This window comes from Mytilus trossulus, chromosome 4 (genome assembly GCF_036588685.1).
Source record: "Mytilus trossulus isolate FHL-02 chromosome 4, PNRI_Mtr1.1.1.hap1, whole genome shotgun sequence".
Classification (NCBI taxonomy): domain Eukaryota; kingdom Metazoa; phylum Mollusca; class Bivalvia; order Mytilida; family Mytilidae; genus Mytilus; species Mytilus trossulus.
In genome coordinates this window covers 52,672,322-52,687,186 of record NC_086376.1, presented here as the reverse complement: position 1 = coordinate 52,687,186, position 14,865 = coordinate 52,672,322, and the positions used below count along the sequence as shown (strand labels likewise).

The following is a 14,865-nucleotide window of genomic DNA, read 5'->3' as shown; positions in this document are numbered from 1 at the left end:
CAGTCCACTGAACATAGAAAAATGATAGTGGGGATGGGGCATCCATGTACTGAGGACTCATTCTTGTTATATACTTTTTGACAAACCATTCCATTAAATAGCCCAACAATATAAACAAGCAAAAATAAAAATTTCCATTGTCCCCACTCAATTTGAAAATAAGTTTATGATATGAATCCTATTTAATGCAGCACAATAAAATAACACAAATTCTATCCATTTCTACAGCTTCAAAATGTTATTACACACTATCAGCTCCTGGATGTAGCTTTCCATAAAACAGATAATTTATGTTGTCTTATACATCATTAAGCCATCATATTCATTTAGGTTAAAAAAAAAATAATTTAAATTATAGTTCACATTCATTTGAAATTTCATGGAATTAATCACTTTCGTGTAAATTTGCTTTTATTTCTTGGAAAGCTTCATCTCATTTCCATGTGAAAGCATTGAGGCATTACTGGAGTGATGTCATAAGGTAAAGAAGTCCCATCGATTATTATTGAAGTTAAAAAAAAATATTTCATGATCGCACATCAATGTGGGGGATATTACAAAAATGACATTCCAACTATAAATTACTGTATGGCCATATTGTAGAGTCTGCTAAAAAAAGGCCCCAAAAATGACAAATTTGAATACCAAACAATTCAAAATGGGTTAAACAAGTTTGATGGTGCCAATGCTCCCTTTACCTTTCAAATCTGTAGTATTTTTAGCTCAACTGGCCCGGGCCAAGTGAGCTTTTCTCATCACTTGGCGTCCGGTGTCCGGCGTCGTTTACTTTTACAAAAATCTTCTCCTCTGAAACTGCTGGGCCAAATTAATCCAAACTTGGCCATAATCATCATTGGGGTATCTAGTTTAAAAAGTGTGTGGTGTGACCCCGACAACCAACCAAGATGGCCACCAAGGCTAAAAATAGAACATAGGGGTAAAATGCAGTTTTTGGCTTATAACTCAAAAACCAAAGCATTTAGAGCAAATCTGATTTATGTAAAAATGTTCATCAGGTCAAGATCTATCTGCCCTGAAATTTTCAGATGAATCAAACAACCTGTTGTTGGGTTGCTGCCCCTGAATTGGTAATTTTAGGGAAATTTTGCTGTTTTTGGTTATTATCTTGAATATTATTATAGATAGAGATAAACTGTTAACAACAATAATGTTCAGCAAAGTAAGATCTACAAATAAATTAGCATAATCAAAGTGGTCAGTTGACCCCTTTAGGAGTTATTGCCCTTTATAGTCAATTTTTAACCATTTTTCGTAAATCTTAGTAATCTTTTACAAAAATCTTCTTCTCTGAAACTACCAGGCCAAATTTGAACAAACTTGGCCGCAATCATCATTGGGGTATATAGTTTAAAAAATGTGTGGCGTGACCCGGCCAAGCAACCAAGATGGCCGCCACGGCTAAAAATAGAACATAGGGGTAAAATGCAGTTTTTGGCTTATAACTCAAAAACCAAAGCATTTAGAGCAAATCTAACAGGGAGTTAAATTGTTTATCAGGTCAAGATCTATCTGCCATGAAATTTCCAGATGGATCGGACAAACTGCTGTTTGTTTGATGCCCCTGAATTAGTCATTTTTAGGAAATTTCGCCGTTTTTAGTTATTATCTTGAATATTATTATAGATAGAGATAAACTGTAAAGAGCAACAATGTACAGCAAAGTAAGACTTAAAAATAAGTCAACATGACCTAAATGGTCAATTGACCCCATAAGGAGTTATTGCCCTTTAAAGTCAATTTTTAACAATTTTCATAAAATTTGTAAATTTTAATTAACATTTTCGACTGAAACTCTTAGGCCAAGTTCAATATAGATAGAATGTTTGTAAGCAGCAAGAATGTTCAGTAAAGTAAGATGTACAAACACATCACCATCACCAAAACACAATTTTGTCATGAATTCAAATGTGTCCTTTGTTTAATATTCACATAGACCAAGGTGAGCGACACAGGCTCTTTGGAGCCTCTAGTTTTTACATAGAGCTCTCTTAAAAAAAGGGATAAAATAACAAAAAATAATATGAAACCAAAATTGTAAAACAAAAACAAAAAAAATATATAAAAATAAAATACCCCTATTAATAAAAAATATCCAAAATAATATTGAAAATAATAAATATATAAAAAAAAAAATGTGAAAAAATCTAAATACCAAAAAAATAATATGAAACCAAAATTGTAAAAAAACATTTAGAAAAATATAATAAAATGAGAAAAATTGTAAAAAAACATGAAAAAATAATTTGAAAATAATAAAATATATATAGATAAATAAAAAATAAATAAAAAATAAAATACCCAAAAATGATATGAAATCAAAACTGTGAATAGAGTTCTAGATAATAAACATGGAGGGTGGTGTAAAAAATGGGATTATTTTGAATATTATTTATGCCCTGCGGTACGTTCATTCCAAAATTGATCTTCATTCTCATAACTTCAGCCTGACTTGACATCTATAATACTAGAATAACAAGGTCCAATTATCAGCTGTCATCAGGTAAAAATGACGAAGAAAAGAATTCAACTTTATTTATAGCTTATATTTTCCACATAATTATTATTGCCAATAATAAACAAGTTCCAGGTCGAAACCAATAGTATATTCACAAGTTACCTATGCCTTATCTGTACAGTCCACATCTTACAGGCGCATCACCAAATGGTGTATTTAGGATTTGCTATATATACACGGGTCATAATCACAGGGTAAACACTACTAAGTTATATCATTGTCACATGTATCCTATTGTAGTATTTTAATCAGCATGACTTTATCAGATGACAATATCAATACTAAATATCCAGGCTAAAATAAGGCTTACACAAAGTTGTATACTTTAATTCAGTCACGGACCAGCGATTTCACGGGTGTGTTCTAGTTATGTTATAAAACAAGTACACAATACTGAATATTTCATAACACCAATCAAGTTTAAATTTTGTTGGCAACACTTTTTTGGAATTGTGCCCCTTAATATGAAAGCTAAGGTATCAATGTGTCCCATGCACATGTGAACTTTTAATTTTTTTTCTATATGTTTTTCAAATTTAAAATTTTAACTATCTATAGCTAAGATTGAAAAAAAAAAACTAAAGATAAAATGACAAGAAATAATGTCAAAACAAAATTGTAAACATTATATATATATGGCAGGCTGAACACTAGAAAAGATAATGGTAGGCATCTTTTGTAATTAAGTCCCTTATTGTCTTTCAGCCTCATTTTAATCAGGAAATAAAGTTAAAAACAAGTCTATTCCTTAATTTATTGATTTAATGCCAGCTAGAGTGCCTAGAGAAAATTGACAACACTAAGCTGAAAAATTTACTATCCTGTTTATCCAATATTTTTTTCTGCCGCAAGTTGGATTCAAACTTGTAACCTCCGTAGGTATTGACATGCTAGGTATATACAGATGTTGACTATTTAGACACCTCAGCCATCTAGACCACTAATGTCAATTAAATATAAATCGTACATGTAAAGTCTTGTCCTCAATTTCAGTACAATTTTAAAAAATGCATTTATGAAAAAAGTGCCTACTTTTTTGGTTTTGCCTGCAGCATCCTACAGTAGGATGCAAAATTTAGATTACTATATATAGTTAGTATAATTTATGCACTCATTATAGCTAATGGGCTGATTTTTTTATTTACACCAACCGCCAATATCAAATTTTTTTTTTTTTATTTCACTCAGAGATTTTCTACTAGTGTAACAACTTTTTTTTTTTCTTGACAAGGTTTGAATTGAAAATCAATGTGCAACAACTTACTAAATCACCAAGAGCATAAATTTAGGTTCTTTCATGCAGTTATGAACTAAAATTTATTTTTTTTGCATGAAAAACACTGGGTCGGAGGAGAAAAATTTTTTAAAAATCAACATTTTTAATTTTATTTTTTTTCCTATTTGGCAAAAATTAGGGTAGAACTAAAAATAAAAAAAACTACGGCCTAAGTCACATGGTATCTCTCAAAAAGTCATGTGACATGCTGAATTAAAGTTGAAAAAATGTGTCAGTTTAAGGGGAAAAAGATGTTGTACAGACATTTAGTTAGAAAAATAGAACATAATTATAGTGTAAAATAAATGCATGAAGACATTTGGAAACGTACTAGGTGAAAACTTTATACAGAAAGATGAAAAACATGCCAGATGGGTAGAAATATCTATGCTTGAGACACCGAAAAAATATTGGATTTTTAAAGAATTTTTGTCAAAGTCAAATATATGACCCAAGTTTATGTAAAAGATGTGGTATTCACTACTGCTTACAGAATGATTAAACCTTTAAGAAAGAATTTTTTTCAGTGAACAAATTTAAAGAAAATCTGTTATGGTTTAGTTCCCAGGCTAAACATGTAACAGAAGCAGAGAGAGAAAAAAAAGGGGGAGAGAATTAATTTTCTTATAAGCTTAATAATGCATTTCAGTTGTAACTCTAATTGAAAAATAGCCGTTATATTACACATCTTTTGGTGGTGTGGCAGTATATTTCAGGAAAATGAAAAAAAATTGAAGAGAACTGTTAGAAAAAATATGATACTGCTGAAAACTTATGTAATCCCTTCTGGTGAATTGTTGCGGCAGATCTGCCGCAAACTCTGCAGTAAGGTTGCTGCAAATAGGTTGCTGCAACTCATACCTACTAACTTTTGAAAGTGCCCATGGGCGTTTAAGTGCGCGACAACAATTTCAAAGGTTACAATTCTTTGCGACGACTAGCTGCTATTTTGCGCTTGCTGTTTTGTGGTCTAGAAAAAGTGTCATATTTGTAAGATGAGCTTACATGCCTTCTTCAGTTTATTTGTATGATTCTATTTATTATATATCAGTAGAAAGTATGAACATGTGACTGCAAAACGAGGAATTAATTTCATGTGTAAGGATATTAAATTATTGTTGACTTTTCCAATTTAAAATTATGCACAAAGAAGGACCATTATCAGGTTGGGAACAACACCTAGGGGTAACCCCTCAATGGATGGACATTAAAAACCACTTTTAAAGAAAAAATGAACACATATTCATATTATTTGAAGAAACTTTTCCAAAAGAACTATACATCTTAATTACAGAAGAACTATACATCTTAATTACAGTTAACGCTCGTTGTCTTGAACTGGCTTGACTCGAAATTTTGGATGAGTCGAAGTTTTCATGTGGTCCAGAACTGTTCCATATAAATGTATGTAATTCGACTCAAATATTCGAAACAAATGTATATGATCTATGTGGTATTATATGGTCAACACATGTCTAAGAATTTGATATGTTATTGGCCTAAAATCTACTATATTTTTCAAAATTATTGGACCCTTCTTTTAGAAAAGTTGATCTAAATATAATGTCAGAATTTCTCATTTTTAAGTTAAAAAATCTACATTTAATGATTATTCTATTTTATTTTTTACAAGAGTAAAATGACCCCTTGACTAAGATATGTCCCTCATTTAAGAGATTCCTCATGTGGGTTTTTTTGTTTTGTCCATGTGAAAAATAAAGAACAGTACATTTTACTTTAAATAATTTGGTAATTTAATTGTAATTTGAATATATAAATTTATAGCATTTGTGCAGCAAGTGTAATATATCAATTAATTAGTGAATAAACTACTATTTATTATCTTTATGGTAGTACTGCATCATTGAAGTTTGTCAATCAGTCAGGCTTTTATTCTTATTCTGTGTTACAGAACCTCCTTGCAGGTAAATAACAATTTGCCAGGTTGACGATTTTTAAAACAAATTAGAGGAATACAACAAATCTAGGATGCTAGAATATTCTTGAGAGAAAACTTTTTGGATTGGCTGATTAATTTGATCATGAGAAACCTAGAATTTGATTGGCTGAACACAATTGTATTCCATTGTATACAGTTCATAATCAGGAACAATCATATTTTTTGTGTAGATTTTCACCAAATCGTGTTTTGGAGGGCTTTTCAGGATCACGATCGTGCCATCGTGACAAAGAGTCAAAATCGTGTATTACACGCCTAAATCGTGAAAGTTGCAGGTATGCAGGTTGCAAATTAAGGTTGTGGCAGACTTGCTGCAAAGTTTTATAGCTTTATATAGTTTGTGATGAACTTCTAGCGACTATTTGTGGTGAACCTCTTGCAAACTTTGATAGCCTTATATAGTTTGTGGCGAACTTCTGGCAATTTTTGCAGTGAACTTCTGACAAACTTCCAAAGCCTTATATAGTTTGCAGTGAACTACTGGCAAATCAAGTGACTGTGGTAATAATTGCAGTACCAATAATAGCAAATTTACATGCAAAAACTGCCAAAAACTAACAACTACAAAGTTGATTGATGATGTATGGCCTGTTCAAAGAACTAATTGAATCATAAATAATCTATCATATATAACATCCATTTACTTTTTATATAAAAACACCAACATTAAAACTTCCCTCCTATCATCAAAACGGGGAGATTTTAGTACAGGGATCATGATCAGTATGCTATTAAAAAAAAAAAAGGTTTGTGTAGAATGTGTAGAAGTTCCAGCACACTTTAGGACTGCTTTAAAGTTTGTTTGCAAAGTTCCTTTAAATTTAAGAACATTAAGAGTTTGTGACAACCTTGCGGCAATTTTTAACACACTGGTGAACAACTTTCAGGTCTTCTTTCAGGTTGCAGCAATGTTTCTGTTTCTCTTTTTACAAGGGATGTAGAGGTTTTGAGTTTCTCTAAATTTGAGTTAAAAGAAATTGATTTGTTATACAAGACATTTATTTTTTAAAGTGTTTTATAAGGCTGAAGATCTTCTTTTATTTTTATTAATACACATGTCCTCAGAAATGAAGTCTGCAGATGATTTATTGCAGTGAAACTACACCCTGAATGTTAGTTTATGAATCATGGAAAGACTTGACTTGAAACTTTATCTTTTTTTAAACTCTAATTGTTCAGTAGAATCTTTTTAAGCAGCCATTGAAATTAAGATTAAGATTTTGAAAAATACGAAATATTGGATTGGAGTCAAATGCACCCGCACAATTGCATGGTTATAACTCACAACCTCAGTGTTTACTGTCTAGTGATTACAGTGATAACTTCTAAGACCACTCAGCCACCGAGGCCCCCTATTAAATTTGAATATAAAGATCTTAGTATTAAGGACCATGTACAGTGAAGTCTGTTTTAAGCATGTCACTCGTGGGAAGTGTCAAAAGTGACGGCTGGAGAAAAGTTATAATACCTTTTAAAAGAGGTTCTGAAATATTCCCAGTCCAAAAAAAAACACGTGTGGCTGGGATTGAAACTTGGTTAAGTGTTACAGTTGGAAGATTTATTGTTCTGACATGTGAGCAGACAAATATTGAATGGTGGATTCTTGCTCTGTAAATTTAAAGAAGACATTTAAAGGTGTTGATACAATTGGCTTAATAAATTGGTTTAACACTTTCAGTGGTATTAATTGAAGGGAGTGGAATTAATACAAGGAGTCACAAATTTGCTTCCTATTTCTAGATCCATAAATAAGATGACCACTGAAATATATAGAGAAAATTCTTGATATAGTATCCAAGAGACCATTTATAGAGATAGTTGACTTAAACAAGTGATGACCTTGAGGCAGGTTTGACTATACTTGATATGGTATCCAAGAGACCATTTATAGAGATAGTTGACTTAACCCTTTCGCGGCGATTGAGGATACACAATGCGCAGGGCGAGTGTATCTTTCAGGATACATAAATGTTGTCCCAACAAAAGCCGCAACTTTCCGCTATTTACCGTTCTTAACAGTTGAAATGAATGTTTCAATTAAAATCTACGATATCTGAGGGTATTATTTCAGTTCTTCAACAGCATTAAAAACATCGTGAAAGGTAGATAAATCAAATTGAAAATTTTATTTTCTAAAATTAGAACCGGAAACCATTTTGAGGTCATGTTGGGTTTCAAAATGGCTTCTCTCGACAACGAGGAGTGGAAGTACAGCTGTTTTCTGTGTTTTGATGAAGCCCTTTATAATTCTTAGGTAGTTTTAATTATATAATAAAAATAAATGGTTAAATATATCTTAAATACATATGATGGCGATCTTTTTAAAGCCTTTGATTCCCCCACAAATCGGAACTATAGACAAGTAAGTTTTTTCGCGTTCATGGCTTTGCTACAAAAACAATTCCCGATTTCGAGGGAACAGAGATATGGCTTTGAAAGGCTGGTACTCGAGTGACACATACACTTTGATTGAGTATCGGGTGAAATAAGCGGATAGGGCTTTGAATGTACAGGAGAACAATGCACAAAATTGAAAGTAGTTTAGGAAGTGAAACTTCGTCTGCTAGTATTGCAGTGGGAAAATGTTGTCAGACGAAACTAAAATTTCCAGTTTCAGTGAAACTGATATAGTTAATGTCGGACAAGAGGTCTTACTTTATGTGGCAAGGGAAAGATGATACTGAGAGCTATAGTGAGTCAAATATGAATGAGAAAGCCAAAGTCAAAGGGGAGCAGGAGGTTAATATTAATTGGTGAGGAGATGGTGGTGATTGGTGGCACAACCAATGAGATAAGTAGTGTTGAAAAAGGTCTACACATATATTTGCTCCTTGTGGGAATACTGGGCTAAGTCATGTCATGGGTGCTGAAAAGGATCGAGGTGTCAGATCATTTTAGACAACTTTATATGGACAATCCTTTTCGTGAATGCATTCTAAATTAACAAAACTGATAACTTTAAGCTTTCCCCTGATTTTTATAGGTGCTGTTATGACACTATCCCAGGGGAAAGGTTGAGCGCTCACAAAAACTTTTAACCCTGGCACACTCATTATGTGCCTGTCCCAAGTCAGGAGCATGTAGTTCACTGGTTGTTGTTGGTTCATTTCTGTCATTTACATTTTAGATTAATTGTTTTGTAATCAAGTACATGTAGCTATATATATAGACAGTTAGTTTTCTTAGTCTAATTGTTTCATATTTCCCATGTCTGGCAGGCCTTTTATAGCTGACTTTACATTATGGTTTTTTTCTCATTGATGAAGGCTATAATTGGTTGCCTTAAATTGCTTACATCCACTGTATTTTAACTTTGTTAGATAGTTGTCTTATTGGCAATCATACCTCATCTCCCTATTTTCATATTCACTACAAAGGCAAAGGCCAAATGACAATAAAAATGCCTTGAAGCTACAAATTACAAATGTAGAAATGAAAGCATTTCTTGGTCTTGCTTACCATTTACTAAGTTATGTTGGTTAACAGATCCAATAATGGTCACCTCAATATTTTCTTGTTCAATGATTAGGGACAGGTATACCCATATTTTATGGTACCTTCATTTCTCTAACCATGGTAAATGAAACTTGATTATGTGAACAAAATGTTGATCCTTTCTGTAATATTAAACCTGTTTAATTGTTTCATTAGTTGAAACACTAAAGATCAAAACAAATGTCTTGTTGAATATAATATATATATTGGTCAAGTTAAATGTGTAATAAATGTTTGCCATTTTGCAAGATAAGAGGTTAAACTACCTCTTTGCCATTGTTGACTACAGTACACTTTTGACAGGGGTGGCTGACCAATACATCTACATGTATTATTATTGTTATTATCAAAAAACCTTGCAATGGCTCAAAAAAGTATGTTTCATTTTACTTGGGATAGCTTAATTTGTACTGCCTACATTTTTTACCATTCATCCAACCTAAAATTTCTTCAGTTGTCTTGTTTGCTGGATTGATAAATATATATTTTGTGCTGGGGTAAGTAGGGGAAGGCCTGATTACTAGACATAAGTTCACACACATGCCTTCAAATTGGAACAATAAAGAGAAAAGTCAAGTTTGCTGTATTTAATTTGTTCTTGTTGTTTGTTAAAATTTTATTGTTGAAAGTTCACAATTTAGTTATCAAATTCTCTTAGTTAATTGTAATACTGATTATATAATATAATAATATTATATTAATGGAAAGATATTGCTTAATTTAAAAAAAATCTAAAGTTTTGTGACTTGATATGGAAAAAAAATATGCTCTGAATTATTAAGAAAGGATGAAACATATGACAGATATATGTGTACATATGTAATGAGAATAAGAAATTCGTTGTGTAAGTGATTATTATCACATGACTACAATGTATTATGATCTATTATAATTATATATGATAACTATTCTAAAGATATATAATCTATCATAATTAAAGTAGTAATTTAATATATTGTATATACTCAGTGATTAAAGGTTTTTCAAATTACACAATCAGAAAATCTAGAACAAAGCTGTTGCATATTGGTAATAGAGGAAGTTGAAAAAACACCAAACCTTTGAAAAAAAACACCAACTACAAAAGTACTTGTATATATTATAATGGTTGACCCTGGTAAATTAATTAATCTATTTTGTTTTATCTACTTATAAAAAGATAATCATGTCCAACTATATTCTGCTTTTTTATTCTTCTAAAATAGGCAGCATGGACTAATTGAACTAGAGACGTATATGTCTGATTGAACCAAAAATATTTTTTTTTAGCAGATTTTTTTTTTTTTTTATAAAGTATTGTAATGTTTACCAGGGAAAATGAAACAACAAGCATATCTTGTTTGTTTAATAACACTCTTTAATACCAGTGTTTACAATATCAACAACGTATCCGTGGTATCCGTATATGATCGTAAAGGATGATCTATCACTTTGAAAAGAGAAGTCGTTCGTCGATTGACAGAGTTGTCTTTTCATCAATACAAATGGCAGTCGGAAACGAAAAGTCAAACGGTCAATTTATGAGAGATAAAAAGCTTCGGTTTTGCTATAGACGATGTTTAAATGACAAAAACGAGGGATAAGATAAATAAGAAGACTCGGTAATAATGATTTGCTGAATATTATCCGTTTAAACATATTTTTAACGTAAACAAGTGCATCCGAATGTCGACATTTTGGCAACATTGAGCTAACAAGGTAACAAAAACCGATCTTTCAAGCATTGTAAAGACATTATTCTTTGTTTTAATTTTAATTCACTAGGAAAATCTTTTACAGAGCAACCTTTAGAAATTCTGTATCAGTTGTTTAGGCGATCTGAGACTGCTTTCTCGAGTTGGAGCACGTTTTTCAATTTGCAACTTTTCTTGAAGCACCAGACACGAAATTAATTCAGGCTGGGGAATCTGAGCGTGCAAATTTGCCTTGGCCACAGAAACCCGCGGAAAAAATAAATTCAGGAGTGAAAGTGTTAAACAAGTGATGACCTTAAGGCAGGTTTGACTATACTTGATATGGTATCCAAGAGACCATTAGAGATAGTTGACTTAAACAAGTGATGACCTTAAGGCAGGTTTGACTATACTTGATATGGTATCCAAGAGACCATTAGAGATGGTTGACTTAAACAAGTGATGACCTTAAGGCAGGTTTGACTATTCTTGATATGGTATCCAAGAGACCATTAGAGATAGTTGACTTAAACAAGTGATGACCTTAAGGCATGCAGGTTTGACTATACTTGATATGGTATCCAAGAGACCATTAGAGATAGTTGACTTAAACAAGTGATGACCTTAAGGCAGGTTTGACTATACTTGATATGGTATCCAAGAGACCATTTATAGAGATAGTTGACTTAAACAAGTGATGACCCTGAGGCAGGTTTGACTATACTTGATATGGTATCCAAGAGACCGTTTATAGAGATAGTTGACTTAAACAAGTGATGATTATTTTTTTCACATTTAGAATTTTTGTTAACAATAAATCATGTAAGGAATGACTTTCCTTCAACTTGATCATTAACAATCCTTGTTTCAGAAGTATCATTTTAAGCAGCAACTGTTTTTTAAAGGAATCATAGCTACATGCATGAAATGCAAAGAGTGGAATAATTATCAAGGAGACATGAAATTCATTTACAGGTATAATTGGATTGCTGCTACACATGGAAAGTTCACAATGGGGAAATTGAAGTCTCTTTTGTCAAATTATAGCTCTCAGCTGGTCCTTGCTGATGGCTTCTAGGCGACGGCAAGAATGAAGTACAGCGCCATATCTGTTGTATCCTTCTGGTTCAGTGGGTTAGTTGGGATCAACTTTTTTTAGTTACCTTTTAAGAGATCACCTACATTGTGGAATGTGAAATTAAGGGAAAATGCTTGATTCTTTTTATCCTTGATTAGTGCCTGTATGAAGTCTGCCTTAAAAGGGGCAGGGTTCCCATAGCAATGTCAACATTTTTTATTTTAGTTCTTTTTTAAATTTTTTAATAGTTTTCTTAATAAAACTTTTTACTGTTTTTTCCTCTTTTTTTTCAGATTTATCAAACTTCTCCCTCTTCAACATTTTCATTATTTAATTATTTAACTTTTCTTATTCTGAATCAGTATTAAGGTCTGCAGCAATGCTTTTAGAAATTTAAATTGTTATTTTCCTGTAAATTTACAGTTTATTAAGTATGAGATAATGATATCTCTTTTGGCTTTTTAATGATCATGTCAATTGGCTAAACAAAGTTTTAGTCTCTGGCAATCTCAATGAAGGTTATTTCACTAATCAGTTAGCTACACTGAAAATTGTAACATCCATTCATTTAAGTTTATGAAATATTTTAATTTCTTTAAAAATTATACTTATGTCCCTCCATGTCTAGTACTTCATTTATAAATCTTTTCATTCTATGAAGTATCAACACTAACCTGGGGGGTTTACTAACATGATACTTCCTAAATAGGTTGTTAGGTATTTAAGTGGCATGATAGAGTGGCACAAGGGAGAGAGAGATTGGTGTATGCAATTCTAGTAAGGGTTTGGGGTACTAACCAGATGGAGGGATATGGTTACTTTTTATTCATTAAGTATGTGTGCAGAATATAATTTATTGGGTTGAGACTGACTGTCGTTAGTAAATGACTTTCTTAAGACAAAATGCCATTATTAGTCTAACATATTATTACAACTTCAGATAAATACCTATATAATACCTAAAATTCAGAATGGGACAGTTAAATAAGGATTTTTTTTGGGGGGAGATGAAATGTAAAATTTGAAAAATGTTCTTTAGACCTATTCATGTTTACAATTTTTTTATTTCATTTCTTTTCTTCAATTTCGATTGACCATTATGATGATATTCAAATTTCAATTTGATGGGATAAATGGCAACCTTCTTTTTAAAATCAATTTAATGTCATATTTTTGAAACACAGTTGACATTTCTATAGGAACTAATTACTGTAAACCAACTTATTTTATGGACATTTTATTCCTGTTGCGCCATTTCTAACAATTTTCGCAGCGTGTTTTTTTTCTTCGTGTATCACCCTTTCTATCATATTTCACATAGGATTTTTTCCTGTGTATATACGAAAAAAGAAGATGTAGTTTGATTGCCAATGCGACATTACACTCCACAAGAGACTAAACGATACAGAAACTAACAGCTATAGGTCACTGTATGGCCTTCAACAATGAGCAAAGCAGAAAAAGATGTGTTATGATCGCCAATGAAACAACTCTCCACAAGAGACTAAACGATACAGAAACTAACAGCTATAGGTCACTGTATGGCCTTCAACAATGAGCAAAGCAGAAAAAGATGTGTTATGATTGCCAATGAAACAACTCTCCACAAGAGACTAAATAACATAGAAATTAACAGCTATAGGTCACTGTACCGCCTTCAACAATGAGCAAAGCAGAAAAAGATGTGTTATGATTGCCAATGAAACAACTCTCCACAAGAGACTAAATAACATAGAAATTAACAGCTATAGGTCACTGTACCGCCTTCAACAATGAGCAAAGCAGAAAAAGATGTGTTATGATTGCCAATGAAACAACTCTCCATAAGAGACTAAATAACATAGAAATTGACAGCTACAGGTCACTGTATGGCCTTCAACAATGAGCAAAGCAGAAAAAGATGTGTTATGATTGCCAATGAAACAACTCTCCACAAGAGACTAAATAACATAGAAATTAACAGCTATAGGTCACGGTACGGCTTTCAACAATGAGCAAAGCAGAAATAAAAAAAATGTATTGTAATTGCCAATGAAACAACTCTCCACAAGAGACTAAATGACACAAAAATTTACAGCTACATGTCACTGTACAGCCTTCCACAATGAGCAAAGCAGATACCACACAGTCATCTATAAAAGGCTCAGAAATCACAAATGAAAAAAGAGGAGAAAAAGAATCCCATATTGCTGTTTTTTTTCACATATTTTGCATGGATGTGTTTCGTGACTATCTTATTTTTCGGATTACTTCATTCTATTTTGAAATATTTGTGATTTATATTCGGCTTATTTCTTTTGGCTTGAAGTCTCGTTAATAAATTGCCTGAAAAATAATTTGGTTCACAGTATGCTCCTCTTCTAGTCTTGGTTTCCCCCTCCCTCCCCCTTGTAGCAGTCTCAATAATCCTTTATTCCATGCCCCACCTGAGTCAAAGGCAGGGTCTTAAATTACATATGATATGATTGCCAGTAAGACAAACTCTTCATCTGAAGACCAAATGTCACAGATTGATGCAGCTGGGGTCTGTAACAAATATGGAGATGTGATATGATTGCCAATAAGACAGTCTTCATTAAGACCAAATGACAGAGATTGATGCAGGGTCTTTAACACTGGAAAAATGACCTTATATTTCAACACGTGACAAATATGGAGATGTGATATGATTGCCAATAAGACATTTATTAAACTCTTCATCAAGACCAAATGACAGAGATTGATGCAGGGTCTTTGACAATGGAGCAATGACCTAATATTTCAACACGTAACAAATATGGAGATGTGATATGATTGCCAATAAGACATTTATTAAACTCTTCATCACGACCAAATGACCAAATGACA

General features: G+C 32.3%; 1 protein-coding gene across 1 annotated transcript in view; it reads left to right on the top strand.

Moving 5' to 3' along the window:
- Window positions 1-4,431, top strand: part of LOC134716668 (myosin-11-like) — a 38,132-nt gene extending 33,701 nt beyond the window's left edge. Inside the window, exon 20 of the mRNA XM_063579673.1 lies at window positions 4,340-4,431. Within this exon, the coding sequence (XP_063435743.1) occupies window positions 4,340-4,431 (92 nt within the window). The remainder of the gene's footprint in view (window positions 1-4,339) is intronic.
- The last annotated feature ends 10,434 nt before the right edge of the window (window positions 4,432-14,865 follow it).